Raw genomic sequence first — 21392 nt, forward strand, 5'->3', positions numbered from 1 at the left:
TTTGCTAAATTTGCTAACCATCTTCCGTGTCTCCCCAAGAATTTCAGGTCAATTCACCGACAGTGACAATGTTTAACTGAGTTAGCTAGCTCATCTGATAAGTCTGTGAGTTTCTGTTTCATTACATAACATTACTCTTAGCTAGTTAGTCAATTAAATAATCAGCTGTCCAGCAATGTCACTAAGTCTCAGGATCACTGTGAGTCCTTTCAATTCCCATTTTACAGTTCAACTGTGATAAAATGATATGCCAAATGCTAAAATGCTTCCTTGAAGGTAGTAATTGATACAGGTCATGCAATGAATGAGATTAAATACATGAGGTGATATCAGACAGGTTAAGGGTGTTATTTGTGAAAATTCAAAAGTATAAGTGTTTCTCAGATTGTCCTCAGATTGAGCTCACATTGTGCAAAGAATCCATTAAGCCAGATTAAGGGTGCACGGAATATGAACACATTATTTGGATTGAACATAAAAAAAGTTTTCTAAACACATACAGTATAAGGACTCTGTTTTTTACAATTCTTACCAGAAATCTGATTGATACAACCTGGTCTGGGATTCCATAGCATGAATTTTTAGTTACGAGACAGCAGTCAGGTATAAACATCAAGTTATTATACATAAAACAGTGTGATGCAGTGTAATTAACACCCCCCTTCAGCATCTGACATGTCATCCTCACAGTTTCTCCCCCCGCAACACACACACACACACACACACACCTCATCGTTCATTAACACACTGAACTCAGGGACCACACATCTCACTTTAACCGCGCTCATTTGCACTATTCCGCACTACCTCATCTTAACAGCTGCTAGTTTGTTTATACTGCTTATTTCATGTTTCATGTTTACCTGCTATACCTCAAGTGCCCTTGACTGTTTTGGTTTCATCTCATCTCATCTCATCTCATTATCTCTAGCCGCTTTATCCTGTTCTACAGGGTCGCAGGCAAGCTGGAGCCTATCCCAGCTGACTACGGGCGAAAGGTGGAGTACACCCTGGACAAGTCGCCAGGTTATTACAGGGCTGACACATAGACACAGACAACCATTCACACTCACATTCACACCTACGGTCAATTTAGAGTCACCAGTTAACCTAACCTGCATGTCTTTGGACTGTGGGGGAAACCGGAGCACCCGGAGGAAACCCACGCAGACACGGGGAGAACATGCAAACTCCACACAGAAAGGCCCTCGTCGGCCACGGGGCTCGAACCCGGACCTTCTTGCTGTGAGGCGACAGCGCTAACCACTACACCACTGTGCCACCCTGTTTTGGTTTATTTGAACCAATTTATGTGTGTGTGTGTGTGTATATATATATATATATATATGAGTGTTTAGTCTATGTCTAGTTCATATCTAGAGTGTTTATACTGTTTATATTGTCTGTTTGAGTGTTTAGTCTGTGTGTAGTTCTTGTCTAGTGTTTACTCTGTTTATATTGTCTGACTGTTTAGTCTATGTCTTGTTCTTATCTAGTGTTTATACTGTTTATTTATACTGTTTATATTGTTTGAGTGTTTAGTCTATGTCTAGTTCCTATCTAGAGTGTTTATACTGTTTATATTGTTTGTTTTTTTCAATTATTCTATTTTTATTTATTGCATTGCCTGTTTGCACCGTGGGTCAGAGAGGACTGATATTTCATCTGTGCTGTACGTCGAGCATGTATAGCATATTTGACAATAAAGTTGACTTGACTTGACTAATTATACATCGGTATGAGAATAATTGTAATCATCGCTGAATATCACTGTTCATAAAAATGCATAAAGAGATACATGTAGTGAAATGGTGCAAAATATACATGTACTGATGGAAAGAAGATCCGTCCATCCATTATCCGTAACTGCTTATCCTATGCAGGGTCGCAGGAGCCTATCCCAGCTGACTAAGGGCAAGAGGTGGGGTGCATCCTGGACAAATTGCCAAGTCATTGCAGGGCTAACACATAGAGACAAACAACCACTCACACCTACAGTCAATTTGGAGTCACCAATTAGCCTAACCTGGATGTCTTTGGGGGAAACCAAAGCACCCAGAGGAAACTCACGCAGACACAGGGAGAACATGCAAACTCCACACAGAAAGGTCCCCGTCAGCCACTGGGCTCAAACCCAGAACCTTCTTGCTGTGAGGCAACAGTGCTAACCACTACACCACCATGCCTCCCTGTAAAGAAGATGCTATGTGTAAGTTAAGCAGTCTTTTGACAGTTGCATGAGAGATTTCAGGCAACTGAGACAGGGAAAGTGCTTGAGCTGCAAGCTCGTAGGTACAAGTGAGTGGTCAGATATATAACTCCTGGGACAAAGAAAGTGCATGCTCATTAGCCATACATGCATGTGATTTGCTGGACAAAGCATTTTATTTATTTATTTAGTCCTATATTTTAGGAAATAGAACCAACAGAATTCATTACAAAATACCACAAACAAGTACAAACTAAAATATTTACTGTGTGAGCAGGATTAAAAAGAGTAATGTACATATGCACTGTAGTTGAGATCAATTATGAACCTGAGTGATGTAGCTGAGGCTGAGGAACAGAGACCGAATTCACACACCCTAGTGACAGTACTTCTATCTCTGGGGTTTTCTTATAATTTTCCAGTGTTTCTGTGGGCATGTTAATGCTTTGGTTAGGTCAGAGACATTTGTCCCTGCTACTGGTAACAATGTAACCCAGCACAACCTGCCGCATGGACGGGAGGTCGGCGCCTAAATTGGTTCCCCTGCTATTGTATGCTGGTGAGGTGGGTGGCATGTCACCCAGCAGGATGAAAGACAATACCTGTCAAAGGACGGATGAGCTCTTAGCGAGCCAACGGCCAACATGCAACCTTAGGTAGTAGTGGTGACACACCTACGGTATATCTTAAGCTAACGAAAGGATGGATATTACAACAGATAACCACACCAGGGTCTCAGCCCCTGCCACTTCAAGTCCCAATTCGATTCAGTTTCCCTGTGAAATGGCTGACCGAAACCTCCTGAATCCTTCTGGCTTTTGCGAAAGAGGATCCAAACGCCTGTTGAAATGTAAAACACCAGTAATTTACAGTATCTTCAATGTCCGGACATTATCCAACACCAGTAGATATAATGCTTCATATTCAATTCTTATGGACATGTAATCATCTATTAAAAAGAAAAATAGAAGGACACGCGATAGAGTGCATACCTCCACCAAGCCACATATTATCAACATCAAAATCAAATCACTTGAATCTCAGATAATACTAATGCTGTACACCAAATTTCATCAAAATATATTCAATAATTTTTGAGTTTCATTGAGAAGAGACAAAAAACAAACCTGGATCCACATACTGTACATATCCGGATTTGCATCAAAATCTAATCAATCGTTCCTTGGCCCATGGCACACCTTTCCTCAAACTTTGATCAAAATCCGCTCACTACTTTTTGAGTTGTGTTGGGAACCAGCAAAGAAACATCCATCCATTATCTGTAGCCGCTTATCCTGTTCTACAGGGTCGCAGGCAAGCTGGAGCCTGTCCCAGCTGGCTATGGGCGAGAGGCGGGGTACACCCTGGACAAGTCGCCAGGTCATCGCAGGGCTGACACATAGACACAGACAACCATTCACACTCACATTCACACCTGCGGTTAATTTAGAGCCACCAATTAGCCTAACCTGCATGTCTTTGGACTGCCTGAGCACCCGGAGGAAACCCACGCGGACACAGGGAGAACATGCAAACTCCACACAGAAAGGCCCTCGCCAGCCACTGAGCTCGAATCCAAGACCTTCTTGCTGTGAAGTGACAGTGCTAACCACTACACCACCGAACCACCCTGCAAAGAAAGATACAGAGGTGAAAACATAACCTCCTCCAACAAAGTTGGCAGAGGTTAAAAAAAAAAAAAGGAACTGGTTTATACCACACCTATTTTGGGTTTAAATCCAAACACAGATGAAGATACAGATATTTTGTGCACTAAACAGATACAAATAATGGCATTGTGTGACACTACGAAAACAGACTGAACTTGCTTGCAGGATGCTTTGAATGCTTGAACAGAAGAAAAGCTTGAGGATTTCTCAACTCACTCAAAACGACTTCAACCACCTTAAAATTATTATTATTACCCCACTTTTGCCTTTGGATGAAGTGAGCTGGGGCGGCACGGTGGTGTAGTGGTTAGCGCTGTCGCCTCACAGCAAGAAGGTCCGGGTTTGAGCCCCGTGGCCGGCGAGGGCCTTTCTGTGCGGAGTTTGCATGTTCTCCCCGTGTCCGCATGGGTTTCCTCCGGGTGATCCGGTTTCCCCCACAGTCCAAAGACATGCAGGTTAGGTTAACTGGTGACTCTAAATTGACCGTAGGTGTGAATGTGAGTGTGAATGGTTGTCTGTGTCTATGTGTCAGCCTTCTTACAAAGCCCCACTGTTATGGAACAGCCTTCCAAGTAATGTTCGGGAATCAGACACAGTCTCAGCATTTAAGTCTAGGCTGAAAACATATCTGTTTAGTCAAGCCTTTTGTTAATGGTGTTTATGAGGTAAAGGAGTAGATCTGGAGGGTCCTCAGACATAGAGTGTTTTGGTAAACTGGGATGTATGGATGCTGTCAGTCCCCACTCGCTTGCTCACTCGAGTTTGTTGACGGTGCAGTGGCTGGCTGCTTTATGTCCCGGGGCTCCCTCATGCCTGTGTTACCTTCTGGCTCTCTCCTTTTAGTTATGCTGTCATAGTTAGTTGCCGGAGTCCCTGCTTGTACTCGGTGCAATATGTATACTGTTCCTACTTATTCAGGTGACATTGGGCATACCTAACCACCTGTGTTTTCTTTCTCTTCCCCCCCCCCCCCCACCCCAAATCTGTCCCTCTGAGTTACATGGAGTCAACAGGAAATCTTTTGGTGGAGACGGTGGGGACCTCGACTGGCTATCGTAGCCTGCAGGGAATCGGCCGTCAGACGTTCTGTCACATGTCCCAGACCCGGTGAAATGTAACTGAATTGTCTTGGCCAGGCCTAAGGGTCCCATCTGCATCTCATCATTGCTGAGGAGTGTGCTCCCATCACCCAATCAAGCATCCAGCCAGAGCAGGTCATGATATATTTTTTACCATATTAACATGCCATTGTGCGTCATGCCTGATGTAAAGACTCTCGTCTCTGCGAGCCTACCACACAGATTTAATACTTGTCATTTTTAGGGCATACCTAACAACGTGTTTTCTTTCTCTCCCCCCCCATCTGTCCCTCTGAGTTACATGTTGATCCTGGGATTGAGATGCTGGCCTCTTCTGCCCCTCGGACCTGCTTGATCCATCCTGGTGCCCTGTGTCTGGTCGGAGTTTTATCGCCCCACTCCTGTGAAGGACGGCCCCATGAGGACAGTTGAGGGTTATACCTGTTAAAACTGTTAATATTATAGTCAGGCTGTCTGTTGTTGCCCAAATGAGGATGGGTTCCCTTTTGAGTCTGGTTCCTCTCGAGGTTTCTTCCTCATGTCGTCTGAGGGAGTTTTTCCTTGCCACCGTCGCCACAGGCTTGCTCATTGGGGATAGATTAGGGATAAAATTAGCTCATGTTTTAAGTCGTTCAAATTCTGTAAAGCTGCTTTGCGACAATGTTTATTGTTAAAAGCGCTGTACAAATAAACTTGATTTGATTTGATTTGATTTGTGATGACCTGGCGACTTGTCCAGGGTGTACCCCGCCTTTCGCCTGTAGTCAGCTGGGATAGGCTCCAGCTTGCCTGCGACCCTGTAGAACAGGATAAAGGCTCGAGATAATGAGATGAGATGAGATGAGATGAGATGAGATGAAGTGAGCTGATGAAACAGACCAGCCATGGTGCGCCCCCTGGTGGTATGCAGGAGACGTATCTAAATACGTGTAGACTAACTGCTGGGCAGTCTGTCAAAATGACAGGTTAGAAATAACAGAACAGAAATTCACCTGCTAATGAAAATCATGAGGAAAAGAAACTGGAAAGGGAAACAAATTGATATTTCCAGTAAGAGTAAGCATGCACATGCTGAAAGAGATTATACCCAGTGTGCACGGATAAATCAGGTTTTGGTTTCATCCTAGTGCTTTTTGGATGCGCTGTACGCCACCACACACACACACACACACACACACTCTCTCTCTTTCTCTGTGTGTGTGTGTGTGTGTCTGTGAGAGAGAGAGAGAGAGAGAGAGAGAGACTTTGCTTTGCATCATAAGGAATCCGTGCACACTCGCAGGATATCATGCGTAAAGTTCCCACGATCAGGATTATATTCTGAGCGAGATTTAATCTGTCTCATATGAGCCGTGCTCGTTGATAGGAACGGATGCTTTTTCTTGAGTGAGAGACAGGGTGACAGGGAGCATATTTTCCTCCACAGTCCCACCAAGCTCTTTTTTGGGGGGCGGACTGAGAGCAAAGCCGTGGATCTGATCGCGCGTCCGGTGCGCGGACGCTGCGCGGTCGCATCTCATTCCGGCCACTGCTGAACATCTGGCACTGGATATTAAACCGGTTTTAGGGACTGACTGTGTTCCTTATGTCTGAGTGATGGAATGAGGGTGTTCTAAAGTGTACCTCTTTCTAAGGGAATTTAAACAGCTCCTCACAGGTGAGTTTGGAAATCCGAGGTTTTTTAGACCACTGGATAACACACACACACACACACACACACACACACACACACACACACACACAACTTGTGGAACGCAGTAAGGATGTGCAGTCCATTAATTATGAAATAATCTGTACTTCAAAAAAGCAATGCGTTCCAATAAACGTGCATTCATGAGAACCTTGTTTTCTCAGACTAGCCCTAGTTTTCAGTGTATGCATGCTGCAAAAGTGTGCTTATATTCATATCTGCTAAAATATTGCACATAATAAGTAATTAGTAACTGTAATAATAATTAATCCATATTAAGTTGCACATTACCATTATGTCTGCATTTGGACACCTGAATGAATCTGATTGGGTTTGCATATGAAATTAGATCTCCTCTGTGGTAATCCAAATGGACATGCAATACCATCCATAACAAGGAAATAAATCAGCTGATGATAGTCAGTAATTGGGTGAGATGGAGCACCAACTGAAAAACCTGAACTCGTGTTCAGAATACAAAAAAAAAAAAAAAATGCTCTGGAGAGATCATATATCAGGACTACAATATCCAGAGAGCTTTAGTGATCTGATGTCTCATATGGCAGTGAAGATTGACATTCCGAAAGATCTGAGATTGATCTCAGAACCCAAAGGGAGCAAGTGTGCTCTCCATTCAACTCTTGAATTTTACACGTTCTTATAAATAAAAAGAAGCTAGAAAAGGTTATTTAGAGTGGATCCAATCTTTGTTTTATTATTCCCTAGAGACTTTTTCAGTGCATGGTTCCTTATGGACCAAATAATCATTTCCCTCTCAGAAATGGGTTCCCTAAAGGATTCTTTGCTTCTCAGACAAGCTTTATTTAAAATGCTCTTTGATGAGCAAATCTTGTGTGATAATGTTCTAAATAGAACCTTTTAAGATTCTCCCAGAGGGACAAACCAACACACATTAACATTATGATTCCACAGTTCCAACAAACTTGACTCATCTATTAAAAAGGATTTAGCTAGTTTTTAGTTATGACCGCATTCTTGCCCAAACTGATAATCACATCATCAGTTTTTCTCTGGCTAATCAGACACAATGTAAGCCACCATTCTTGCCAGGGCAGTTGGGGGTTAGGCGCTTTACTCAAGGGCACTTGAGCCAGTCCTGCTGGTTCAGGGAATGAACCAGCAACCTTTTGGTCCCAAAGCTGTTTCTTTAACCATTTGGCCATGGCTTCCCCCAATCAAAAAGGATATGCATCATTTGGTTCATTTAAACCAAACCTTGGTGTGCTTATGTTCTCAGCTCAGGTTATTTAGGCTGTGTTTAGGTGTGAAAACAGTAATCACACACAGACACACAGAGTGTGGACTCGAACACCCATCTGGGTGAGATGGTCTTGATCTGCTTTTAAGTGGACTCCAGGGCAGTTTGATAACAGTAAGAAAGAAATCTGACCCTGAATCAACTCAGCTGCAGGAAGTAAATCAAATATGCAGTGTATTTCTTTTAGATGTGAATTGATAAACTCAGTTCAGGCAACTGGAAGTGCAGAAGTGCTGCAGAAATAAGATTTGTACAGAAGAGCAAACAATCCTTGCTTGGTTTCTGTAATAATTTCTGTGATTTTCATGCACTTGCCAAGATTTTTTTCTCCCTTTTTCTCTTGTGTTTCTGACCAATGAATGAGAGTTGAATGACAAATCTTTCAACACCATCCCCATGTACATGCCTTTCAGCCTTTTTTTTTTAACCTTTTGGTTTATTTAATTACTGGTAGTTTGCGACCAAGCCAAATAGCCAACAAACCCAAAGTATTTCAGATTCAGACTCGACAAGCAGGTCATAGTTGTTTAATTGATCACGAACTGCCTTAAGAAATTAAGAGTTCTACAGTGTCCTTGCTCCAGTTTTGCATTTTCTTTCTTTTTTAACATTTAAATGACTAAACTCTCTCAAGCGGACCAAGTGAACCTCATCCGAGTGCAGTACGCATTGATCACACTACTCAAACGAACTGGAATTTAGGGGTCAAACATGCTTGGGTGTGGTAAGGATTACCTAGTGTGAGTACACCCTTAAAAGAGTTTCTCCTGGGTTTTAGCCTTGCATGAAGACACATTACATTACCCCCTAGAATTACGTCATTCTCACAATAACGCACAATAAAAATGCATGATGTGTATTGTTGTCATTGCTTAGTCACTTTTCCTTCTGTCCTGCCTGTGTGCCAGCACGTCCAACTCTGCTGTAGGATGCAGGGATGATGCCCGTTCGGCGCGTGAAAGCTCAGCCACGTGTGTGGCCGCTGAATACCGAGCCTCCTCCCTGGGTATGGACGATGCCGAGTGCTGCAGGACTGTGTGCTCTGAGCTCCACTCCTCATGCAACCCTGCTTAACTCTGCCCGACCTCCTCCTCCTCCTCCTCCTTTGCGCACTGTCACGAGCTGGCAGCTGTCCTGTGATCCGTTCTTACCGCCACTTATCAGCCCACTTCCAGTGCCAAACATTCAGGTAACAAGCTATTTTCTTCCCACTTTTGCAATGTTTACATACATTCTGTTTGTGTTCAAATCAAGCCGTGTAACTGATTTACAAAGACATACAAAGCAACATCCACAGTTCAATATTAAGTTAACATTTATAATGATGAACTCTTCCCTTGTCTGAGGAACATGCCGAGGAATTTTCATTGATGGTGTCATTGTATCGATTTATGGCTTTCCACACTATAATTATTTTCAGAACTCACTTGGGAGCAGTTAGTGGGTCCAGTTTTAATTTGCTTGAAAACATACAAGTCATGAAGAGTGCAGTTGAATATACAGGGATTCATGTTATCTCATGGGGAGGATTCTCTTTCTAGTTAAAATTCATGAACTCTCTGGGGTCTGAGGGTATTTTCTGGCACTCTAATGATTTTGGTATGCTCTGATTTTTGTTGTCAATTTCAACAAATCTAAGCAGCATTTTCAAAGTCATATGACTTTTTTTGTATTCAGCACAAGTTCAGCTACAGTAATATCTCTGTAGTATGTATGTCATGATTGTACTTTTAAAACAGTAACAGATAAATGAAGATGATGTAAAAAGCAGTTTTAGAACTATGTTGGAATGTGTGAAAAAAAATGACCTTACCCATTGTGATGAACCATTTTGATCGCTTGAGGTAATTCTGTTCAGTCTTAGGAATGCACCAAGCCCAAAAACTTAAATCTGCTCCACTGATTTGGACAATTAAATGGCCATCAAAAATGTATGTCCTATTGTTTTGGGATAAAGGGTTGGCAGTGGAAGGGGTATTCAATGAGAAGAGTAAAAAATTCCATTCCATGAGAAGAGTGAAAACCCCTCCCACCTCTTCATCCCATCAGGTCAAGTGATCAAAACGGTTCAGCACAATGGGTAAGGTCAAGTTTTTTCACACGTTCCAACACAGTTCTGAAACTGCTTTTTACAACAGCTTAATTTATCTGGTATTTGACTCTTTTCAGTGTGTCTTGAAATTATCTCTTGGACTATTTTACTCAGTTCAGAGCCACAACCAACTCTGTTACTCTGCTACACAATTACTCTGTAATTTTGCTCCCACTCCAACTCCAAATTTTACTCTCTAAACTCAAAATAGAGCAAAATTAACTATCTCATCTCATTATCTCTAGCCGCTTTATCCTGTTCTACAGGGTCGCAGGCAAGCTGGAGCCTATCCCAGCTGACTACGGGCGAAAGGCGGGGTACACCCTGGACAAGTCGCCAGGTCATCACAGGGCTGACACATAGACACAGACAACCATTCACACTCACATTCACACCTACGGTCAATTTAGAGTCACCAGTTAACCTAACCTGCATGTCTTTGGACTGTGGGGGAAACCGGAGCACCCGGAGGAAACCCACGCGGACACGGGGAGAACATGCAAACTCAGCACAGAAAGGCCCTCACCGGCCACAGGGCTCAAACCCGGACCTTCTTGCTGTGAGGCAACAGCGCTAACCACTACACCACCGTACCGCCCCAAAATTAACTATTTTTGAGGAAAATACTTTTAGCTCTGGAAAAAATTGCTCAGTCATTTTTCCTGTGTATGTACTACAGCACACACATATCAACTGATCTGCTCATAATAAATAGAATAAATATTTACACTTACTTGAGTTGATCTTTGGCTGGATCGAGTCGAAGTTAAAAAAAAAAGCAAAAAAAAAAGCCACCGCTCATCATCAGTGGTCGTGGTTCTCAAGATTGAATTGTATCGGTGTCCTGAATCATGAATTGAATCATGAATTGAATTGCTGTCCTGAATCATGAATTGAATCATTGTCCTGAATCATCCAAAATGCATAAAATCCATATGCCATCTCGCAATAAGTTTTACCTCCAATCAGGTAGCCTAAACTATGGCTGACAGATTTTATCTTATTTACAGTGGGTGTTCCCATGATGAAAGAGAAACCAATCGAAACCAAAAGAATGAAAGTGATTATCATGTCTTTACCATGTGAATAGTCTTTTATGAAAGTGGGCACTCAGCACTCTGACTCTGGTGTGACTGAGGCCCTGTCCACACGGCAACGGATTCAGGTGAATCTGATAAAATTGTTTATCGTTTCGGCCTGGCGTCCACACGGCACCGGCGTTTTGGGTGCCCAAAACGAAATCTTTTGAGAACGGGTTCCAGAGTGGAAAAATCTGGCAATGGAGCTGTTGCGAAGTCGTCTGGATGAGTAGAACGGATTTGTTTACGATGACGTCACAACCACATGTGCTTCACGCCGGGTAGAAGTGTAACGAACTCGATGCGAGTTGTCAACAAATCCTATAACTTGGTTCATGAAACGCGCTTACAAAATATTTTCACTGTGAATATTTATTGTGTAATGGTGCAAAGAGAGAGAGACAGTGAGAGAATAGCCCTTAGGGCAGAGTCAATCCCTCCAGCAAAAATAGGAAAAAAAAAGGAGTGATCTCACCTCTTCAGATGTTGGTTTAAGTCCGACAATACATTCCTCAAAAAGGGCCGTTCATTCCTCTTTCCGCATCTCCATTCAAAAAACGACCATGTGATTTAAAGGGACTATATCCATAGGATAGGGAGTGAGAAAGTGTGTGCATGTGACAGTAACAGGGATAGTCACTGTGCGCATGCGCAGTTATGCGCATGCATCTACTTCTATTGTTCTGGTGTCTCCGATGGGACCGTCTTACAGTGCACCTAGAGGTGTGGCATGTGTATTGCATTGTTTTCAGCAAGCGTTGCGCTGCCATATGGACCTGAAATTTAACTGATCCGTTGCCCATGTGGACGCGATATTTAAAAAAAAAAATCTCGTTGCCATTGTCGTGTGGATGTAGCCTGAGTAAGGTGACAAGTTATATGTTTCATCCAATTTAAGTAATTTAAAAAATATATAATATTATTTGGCAGTGGGCACAGAGGAAAGTATAAAGTTTCTGTCAATATGTTTATCATGCTTGTATGATAAATACTTGCAAAGATATTTATCTAAATACATGACCTCCTCGGGCGGCACGGTGGTGTAGTGGTTAGCGCTGTCGCCTCACAGCAAGAAGGTCCTGGGTTCGAGCCCCGGGGCCGGCGAGGCCCTTTCTGTGTGGAGTTTGCATGTTCTCCCCGTGTCCGCGTGGGTTTCCTCCGGGTGCTCCGGTTTCCCCCACAGTCCAAAGACATGCAGGTTAGGTTAACTGGTGACTCTAAATTGACCGTGAGTGTGAATGGTTGTCTATGTGTCAGCCCTGTGATGACTTGGCGACTTGTCCAGGGTGTACCCCGCCTTTCGCCCGTAGTCAGCTGGGATAGGCTCCAGCTTGCCTGCGACCCTGTAGAAGGATAAAGTGGCTAGAGATAATGAGATGAGATGACCTCCTCATTCTAAACCCTCTGAGCTTCACCAGCAAAGCTCTCTACCCCAGAGAGTTAATCAAGTTTTTGGGTACGTAAACATGTACAAATGTTTGATAATGCTTAATTTGAATAGTCCGCTTTAGAACCAGCCAATATTCTCAACAACATCTTAAATGCCTCAGTTGACTATTTGTGAACTAGATTAGAAATTTTGAGGAGACGAGGGACAAGTTAACATAGTCAACAGGTTATGGACTAAACATCAAGCGCTAAAACAGAGGTTCTGACTACTTTTTGTAGCCACATTGTTAAAAACAGGGGTACAGTAGGAGTCTGTTTCTGTCCCCCAAGGAACAGTCTACACTAATGTACCCCTACAGCTCATTATTAGTTCACAAGGTATTATGTGTAACTTTTTAGAGCCAAAAAGGTACATATATGTTCCCAAGTAGTGTATAAAGGGTACAAATAAGTACCTTCGAGGGTACTGCCCCAGTGACAAGTCATTGTACAATAATGTACTTTATTTTCTGAGTGCGCAGACAATGCTTTAAATCTAAAATAAATAAACTCCATGAACCCCTAAATACAGAAACACTATATGGCCAAATGTGTAGTATGTGGCCACCTTACCATCACACCCATATGTGCCTGTTGACTTCGGGCATACATGTTTGTGTGGCTTTATGCCCATTCAACCACAAGAGCATTAGTGAGGTCAGGCACTGATGTTGGGTGAGAACACCTGGCATGCAGCTGGTGTTCTCAAAGATGTTCAGTGGACTTGAGATCGTGGCTCTGTGCAGGTCACTCAAGAGCTTCCACACCAAATTTGGCAAACCTTTTCTTTATGATCCTGGCTTTGTGCACAGGGGCATTGTCAGGCTGGAACAAGTTTGGGGAAATCTTAATGCTACAGCATACAAAGGCATTCTAGACAAGTGTGCTTCTGATGTTTGGGGAAGGCCCAAATATGGATGTAATGGTTAGGTGTCCGTGAACCTTTGGCCATATAGTGCATTTTATCTATTTATTAGAACTAGACAGCTTTCTATTTCTGAACTTTCCACCAAAGAACACATTTGGTCCAAGTTACCATAATTTGTTTTCAAGTTATTGAGGTTTGAATACCGTACACTTTAAGCGACGAGTCAAATAGACTACTAGCTATATGAAATTAAATATAAAACTTTTGAAAATGGTGGGTTGGGAAGTCACACAGCTACAACAAAATTACAGTAATTAAAGTATGTTCAGAACTACAACAGTAATTAAACTGGGGTTGGTTTCCCAATAACGTTGCACTTCAGGGCTAAAGAGTGAGTTTAATGGAGAACTGAAGTCATCTTTAAACTTGCTTTATTTCTTAATTAACATGTTATTCAATTATGTTTCCAATTTTAGTAACCTTATATCGTGACTAATATTGTCAACTAATTGCAATTAAATTTTATACTTATCAGCCTATTTGGTTTTTATCCATGTTGAATTTAGTTCGTTTGGTCCACGGCAGGCGTCGCTTATCCAAGCAATCTTCACAAGACTTGTGTGAGACTTCGAAATGTGACATGTCAGCCAGGTGTCAGTGCTGCCATTTAGAAAATTGTTTACATACATTTATTCCACCAAATGAACTGTTTTCCAAATGAAATATTGCACAAAAATGAGTTTAAATGATGATTACTGCCTACTTTTTTCAAACTTTCCTGATTGCTGTCAAAACAAACAGCAAACTTCTGGCTTGATTACATCAGCATTCGAAAGAGGGCACACGCGTCTTTTGACAACGTTGGCAGATGTTGGTCACTTCGATTTCCGCTGTACGTTCTTCTTCCATCCTACGATGTCTCGCACAGGTCTCGACAAATCTTGTTTACGGCCATTGCTTTGACATATGGACTGATATATTACAGAGCATATTTCAAACACTCATAACTTGCTATAGCAGTGACAAAATACTGATCAAAAATGCATTCCTATATTTAATATAATGAGATAAATAGAATTTTGATCATAAAAAAATTTGCCTTCAGGTCTCCTTTAAAGACGCTCTTAAGCAATGAATGTTGTCTTTGTATGTGGTTTTCCCAAACTCACTCATAAGGAGTCTTAAGAGCAACTTCACTAAGAGTGTCTTTGCAATGCAATATGAACAAACGTTCACGCGAAACAATGTGCAAATAATAAACTAAATAATTAAGTAAATGTTTTCCTCGTGCCTGCTCATTTCACTGCTACCCAATCATGCACTCATGATTATTTCAACTGTTATCCACAATGCTAAGTTGGCAATGTTTACAGCCCCGATTCCAAAAAAGTTGGGACAAAGTACAAATAGTAAATAAAAATGGAATGCAATAATTTACAAATCTCAAAAACTGATATTGTATTCACAATAGAACATAGACAACATATCAAATGTCGAAAGTGAGCCATTTTGAAATTTCATGCCAAATATTGGCTCATTTGAAATTTCATGACAGCAACACATCTCAAAAAAGTTGGGACAGGGGCAATAAGAGGCTGGAAAAGTTAAAGGTACAAAAAAGGAACAGCTGGAGGACCAAACTGCAACTCATTAGGTCAATTGGCAATAGGTCATTAACATGACTGGGTATAAAAAGAGCATCTTGGAGTGGCAGCGGCTCTCAGAAGTAAAGATGGGAAGAGGATCACCAATCCCCCTAATTCTGCGCCGACAAATAGTGGAGCAATATCAGAAAGGAGTTCGACAGTGTAAAATTGCAAAGAGTTTGAACATATCATCATCTACAGTGCATAATATCATCAAAAGATTCAGGTCAAGGCCGGAAAACCATACTGGGTGCCCGTGATCTTCGGGCCCTTAGAAGGCACTGCATCACATACAGGCATGCTTCTGTATTGGAAATCACAAAATGGGCTCAGGAATATTTCCAGAGAACATTATCTGTGAACACAATTCACCGTGCCATCCGCCGTTGCCAGCTAAAACTCTATAGTTCAAAGAAGAAGCCGTATCTAAACATGATCCAGAAGCGCAGACGTCTTCTCTGGGCCAAGGCTCATTTAAAATGGACTGTGGCAAAGTGGAAAACTGTTCTGTGGTCAGACGAATCAAAATTTGAAGTTCTTTATGGAAATAAGGGACACCGTGTCATTCGGACTAAAGAGGAGAAGGACGACCCAAGTTGTTATCAGCGCTCAGTTCAGAAGCCTGCATCTCTGATGGTATGGGGTTGCATTAGTGCGTGTGGCATGGGCAGCTTACACATCTGGAAAGACACCATCAATGCTGAAAGGTATATCCAGGTTCTAGAGCAACATATGCTCCCATCCAGACGACGTCTCTTTCAGGGAAGACCTTGCATTTTCCAACATGACAATGCTAAACCACATACTGCATCAATTACAGCATCATGGCTGCATAGAAGAAGGGTCCGGGTACTGAACTGGCCAGCCTGCAGTTCAGATCTTTCACCCATAGAAAACATTTGGCGCATCATAAAACGGAAGATACGACAAAAAAGACCTAAGACAGTTGAGCAACTAGAATCCTACATTAGACAAGAATGGGTTAACATTCCTATCCCTAAACTTGAGCAACTTGTCTCCTCAGTCCCCAGACGTTTACAGACTGTTGTAAAGAGAAAAGGGGATGTCTCACAGTAGTAAACATGGCCTTGTCCCGACTTTTTTGAGATGTGTTGTTGTCATGAAATTTAAAAATCACCTAATTTTTCTCTTTAAATGATACATTTTCTCAGTTTAAACATTTGAAATGTCATCTATGTTCTATTCTGAATAAAATATGGAATTTTGAAACTTCCACATCATTGCATTCCGTTTTTATTTACAATTTGTACTTTGTCCCAACTTTGTTGGAATCGGGGTTGTATATGATAGAAGTATATGTTTGGCATGTGTCAGTGACTGTTTGAGGCAGAATCTCCTGGATATCTGTGAGGCAGAATCTATTAGGGCTCTACATTCCTAGATCATACTTTGTCAACTCAATCTCCTTCGGCACACGCAGATCAAAACCTCCCTCTCTCTTTCTCTCTCATACACACCCACACACCCACCCACACACCGGTGTTGTAGTCAAGTCACTAAACCTCGAGTCCGAGTTTAGTCTCAGGTCCTCGGTGTTCAAGTCCGAGTCAAGTCCAAGTCTTAAAAAAAAATTTCGAGTCAAGTCCACTATTGATCCGAGTCGAGTCTGACACAAATGACACAGCTGTCACACACAAGCACACTCTCTAAAACACATTGGAATTACCATGGAAATGTTTACAAGCCCTCAAATGTGAGCACTAGGTTCTGTTCTGCTAGCAATGGGATTTGCAAAGAACAAGACTCCATCTGCACCATTTCATGGTGGTTGTTGCTGCCTTTATGTGAAACCATCTCTGCTACTGTGTTGGACTAACCTTACTGCTCGACTTCCCCATTTTAGTTAATAGGCTACAGATAAAAAGCTTGTTCATTGCTCAGCAAGCCCCACCCACTATCAACAGGGCAAATAACATGAGAGAGGGTTAACACTAGCTAGTTCATCACTCAGCAAGCAAGCCCTGCTATCAACAGAGCAATGAACATAGTGTGTCACTTCCTTCTCTGGGTGGAGTCTTACCAAATGACGATTGAAGTTCAAGGTTGTCCCCGTCGTCTCCTCGATAATCCTTCTACATATGGAATACATAGCAGTGCATTTTTTCCCCACTGCATGAGATGTCTGTATAAGCAAAGCTGACAATCCTAGGGGCATTCTCAAGGGAGTAACTTTGATTTTGACATTGGTGGGGACACAAAAGTGATCCAAGGCAGAGCTTCCGAAAGGTGTTTTCCGAAAGGTGTTGTATCTAGCCTAGCCTAGTAGTAGTAGAAAGAGGTCTCTGTAAAACGGTGAACGCAGCAGACTCAGCAGCAGATTCAGCGGCTGTCACGCTGTTGATTCTGAAATGCAAGTCGCACATCTGCATGCCCATGCAGTAGCCTACATCTGACTACTTACATTCTGTAAAACCATTAGGTCTATAAATTTAACAGTCATTCATCGAGGATATTATCTTACACCAAGTTACATTGCTCCAGCATTCCTTTTCTCTGCAGCTATGCAGTAGCCTCGCTCTGATGCGTCCTGTCACGTTGCTAAACCTGCCTAAGGAGCCGCAGCAATACTTTGATGAATGGTTTCCATACATCAAAAGGATTTTGTTGAGTTTTTAAAGCTCGACAGAAACCCTACACTTACATTCTTGACTTTGAAGAAGAATGAACGAATGTCTCGTTTCTTGGGAGGGGGGCCGTCATCCATGATACTCAAGTCAGCATGCGAGTCATAGGGCAAGCATGCATGGACATCGAAGTCCAGCTCAATTTGTAGGCTGAAGGAGAGTGGGGGGTGCGTGGGGTAGGTCAGGTGTGTACGTGTGAGATACGGGGGGGTTGATGGGCGGGTAGTCACGGCTGCTGTGGGAAGTGTGCTGCTTTTACAGCAGATGGAGTGACAGCTGGGATAGCCAACCATGTAAGTTAGCGAGAAACAGGTAGCTAATCAGAGAATGATATCTACGTTAGAGGGGGGGATTATTAGCAGTGTCATGCATTTAACCCTTTGTGTGCATTATAATCATTGCTCAGGTTAGGACATCGGTTTTATTGATCGTGATTACACAGTAGCTGCTGAATATTGGTAGGGACACGTCCCTAGCGTCCCTACCCAAAATTACGCCCTAGGGCGTTCTCTCCAGGCATTTTAGCGCCATTAATGTTAGTTTGTTCCTGAACATGATGTATGAACAGGTGAATGTGCATTCTCTTGCATGAAATTAGTATAAAAATTAATGTAGATATAAATATCTTATGCCAAATTATAATGGCATGTTACAAAAAAAAAGAAAAAAAATCCAATTCCTCATCACCAATTTACAAATCCGAATGCAGTTAATGTACGAGTCTGAGTCCAAGTCTGAGTCATCAGTGCTCAAGTTCAAGTCAAATCATGAATTCTTAAAATTAGGGCATGAGTCGGACTCGTGACCTAATTTTAAGAACTCGTGACTCGAGTCCGAATTCTGGACTTGGGTACTACAAGCCTGACACATGCGCACACACACACAAAAAAAATGTTTGAGGTGCAGAAATGTGTCTTATTTATGACACTAAATTAAATAATTACTTGCCTAATGGAGTTAAATTTGATTAAAATGTGGTGATATCAATGTGGCATTCCAATATCCATACATAATTCCATAACATATTGAAATATATTCATAATGTTTTGCATATATTTATTTAATAATTAACTCAATGTGGGCGGCACGGTGGTGTAGTGGTTAGCGCTGTCGCCTCACAGCAAGAAGGTCCTGGGTTCGAGCCCCGGGGCCGGCGAGGGCCTTTCTGTGTGGAGTTTGCATGTTCTCCCCGTGTCTGCGTGGGTTTCCTCCGGGTGCTCCGGTTTCCCCCACAGTCCAAAGACATGCAGCTTAGGTTAACTGGTGACTCTAAATTGACCGTAGGTGTGAATGTGAGTGTGAATGGTTGTCTGTGTCTATGTGTCAGCCCTGTGATGACCTGGCGACTTGTCCAGGGTGTACCCCGCCTTTCGCCTGTAGTCAGCTGGGATAGGCTCCAGCTTGCCTGCGACCCTGTAGAAGGATAAAGCGGCTAGAGATAATGAGATGAGATGAGAATTAACTCAATGTACTTGCAATGTTCAAGAAAAATCATTTAACACAGCAGATTCAACACCAGTCTCCGCCCGTTGCTTATGAGAGTCCCTGGGAGGTGCATGCACATTCTGTGTATTTGGCTGTGAGCGTGTCACTCTTTGTTGTGAAAGAGTGATTGAGGTCCATCGTAAGTTAAGCATGAGCTAAAGTACTACTTTGGCTATGATGTTGTTCGGGAAAACCACGTTAGCGTCATGATGGCTCTTAAGAGGCAGTTAAAGATGCTCTTAATCCACCCCTGAGCTATTGTTCTTAGATTATCTACTAAGCATCAGCAACCATAAACCATTGATATGAAGATTTTGTTCATAAATTCATTCATATCAGTTACTTAACAGGTTGGTGACAGTCTTTAGCTGGTTCGTTGACTGTTGAGGGTCTAAAGTGGATTGTACAAATTAGCAAACATTTAGCTTCCCTAGTGAAAATGTACTCCTTTTCAACATAAAGAGACAAAGGGAAGGTTAATAACCAACCTTTACTGAATATGCATGAGGTCTGAGCTATTGGCATATCAGCAATTCACACCTGAATTCAGGCGACAACTCCCCATTCCACCCCACAGCAAAGCCTTTTCACATTGAAATAATCATGCAAATTTCAAGGGGAAAAGACTTTCTATTTCGAGAAAAAAAAAAAACCTTAATGAATATTATCACTGCCAGTCCAAGTACACTTGGTGCTCTTGGCAAGCTTCACTATTTCATGCTTAGTTTTGTACCAAGTCTTCAGGGACTATGAAAAGTTTTTGTTTTAACTTTACTAACTTTAGACAACTGACTCATGAAGCCACATCTGCCTTCTACGTGTTGTTTACATACCACCACCTCAAGTGTGTCTCTAAGCTTTGGGCTGGCACAACAGAGCAATGCTTGTGCACTGGTTCCACTTAACAACTTTGTAACAGCTCTTACTGTCTCAGTAATCTGCTTTGTGGGAGCTGTGAAAGACGGTAGCAGTGGTACAATTCGCTTAAACACTGGTTGCATGTAGCTCGATATCTATTTGAAGGCTTTCCAAATTGGCAAAATGACACCAGCCTCCAAATGGTGTCTTCGGCAGCTACTAATGTTGGGTATGCCAGGGACTGGTCATTTCTATCTACAATTACACCACATTAGCATTGCAGTACTAATAAAAGTTAGCAGCTGTGACTCAGTATACTTTAAGGAGACATTCAATGATTTTATATTATTCTCTGAGATGTCTTTATAAAGTTTGCAAGTTTTTTTTTTTAATTGAACAAAAAGTCTTTCTTTTTCTCATGCCAATTTACCATGGCAGGAAAAGTCTTTCGGTTTTGCGAAAACAGGCTGGTTTTGCAGCTGTGCTTTGAAATATTCCATATGTAACTAGTTTGCTGTGATTGGCTAAAATGTTTAAATGAGAATTCTTATCCATACCCACATCTTCACATTGCTGTTTTTATGATGACATCAGATGCTTGTGTCCATATGCAATGAAATATTCCTGAAACTATATATTTACATAGCTTGTGTGCCCGAACATTGGGTAAGCTACCTTGGCAAGCTAACCCAAATTAACAACAGCTTACTTCCTGAAGTGGTGAAAAAGAACCCTTGGTGTTAGTGTTAGTCCTTACGGGAGATGACCTCAGTCCCTGGTGGCTAACAAATGTATCAAAATCACACAACAGGGACAGGGTTCCCTCTGGGTTCTGAAAAATATTCTCCACTTTTTTCCTTGAAAAATAAAGTCAAAGAAATATTCTTCACTTTTTCTTAATCTGTATTTTTTATTTGTTCCTGACTTATCAAATTAGACGAAACTGGCACAATTCAAATATTTGTACAGATACAGCTAGGCCTCTCCATTACATATAACATTTAGGCTCCACTCCAGCCTCTAATATGAAATACTTGACTTTGGGTGCCCTGTGCACCATCACGCTAAAATAAACTTCTTTAGTTTGAGCTTAATTAAGGTTATTTCAGCATGGAATTATTCAAAAGATGTATTAGGACTCCCTTTACCCTTTACTTCAACAGAAAACTTGATTTACAATTGAACAGAGTCCAGAAGACTCTTGGAACAACCAACAGCAAAGGAATTTGATTTTCCTGTTGATTTACAAACTGAACACAGAATGACACTGCATTTTTCATCATATGTTCGCCATGGGAACTCAACACGCCATGCATCCTGAAACATAGCTCCCTTCAGTTGCTTGCTAGCTGACAGTACTTTCA

General features: G+C 42.0%; 1 protein-coding gene across 1 annotated transcript in view; it reads left to right on the top strand.

The window, feature by feature from the left end:
• Positions 1 to 8864: 8864 nt before the first annotated feature.
• The window catches only part of tcerg1l (transcription elongation regulator 1 like), a 267113-nt gene continuing 254585 nt past the window's right edge, over positions 8865 to 21392 (top strand). The window contains exon 1 of the mRNA XM_060940254.1: positions 8865 to 9116. Within this exon, the coding sequence (XP_060796237.1) occupies positions 8865 to 9116 (252 nt within the window). The remainder of the gene's footprint in view (positions 9117 to 21392) is intronic.

The sequence above is a fragment of the Neoarius graeffei genome, chromosome 14, assembly GCF_027579695.1.
Source record: "Neoarius graeffei isolate fNeoGra1 chromosome 14, fNeoGra1.pri, whole genome shotgun sequence".
NCBI classification, from domain to species: domain Eukaryota; kingdom Metazoa; phylum Chordata; class Actinopteri; order Siluriformes; family Ariidae; genus Neoarius; species Neoarius graeffei.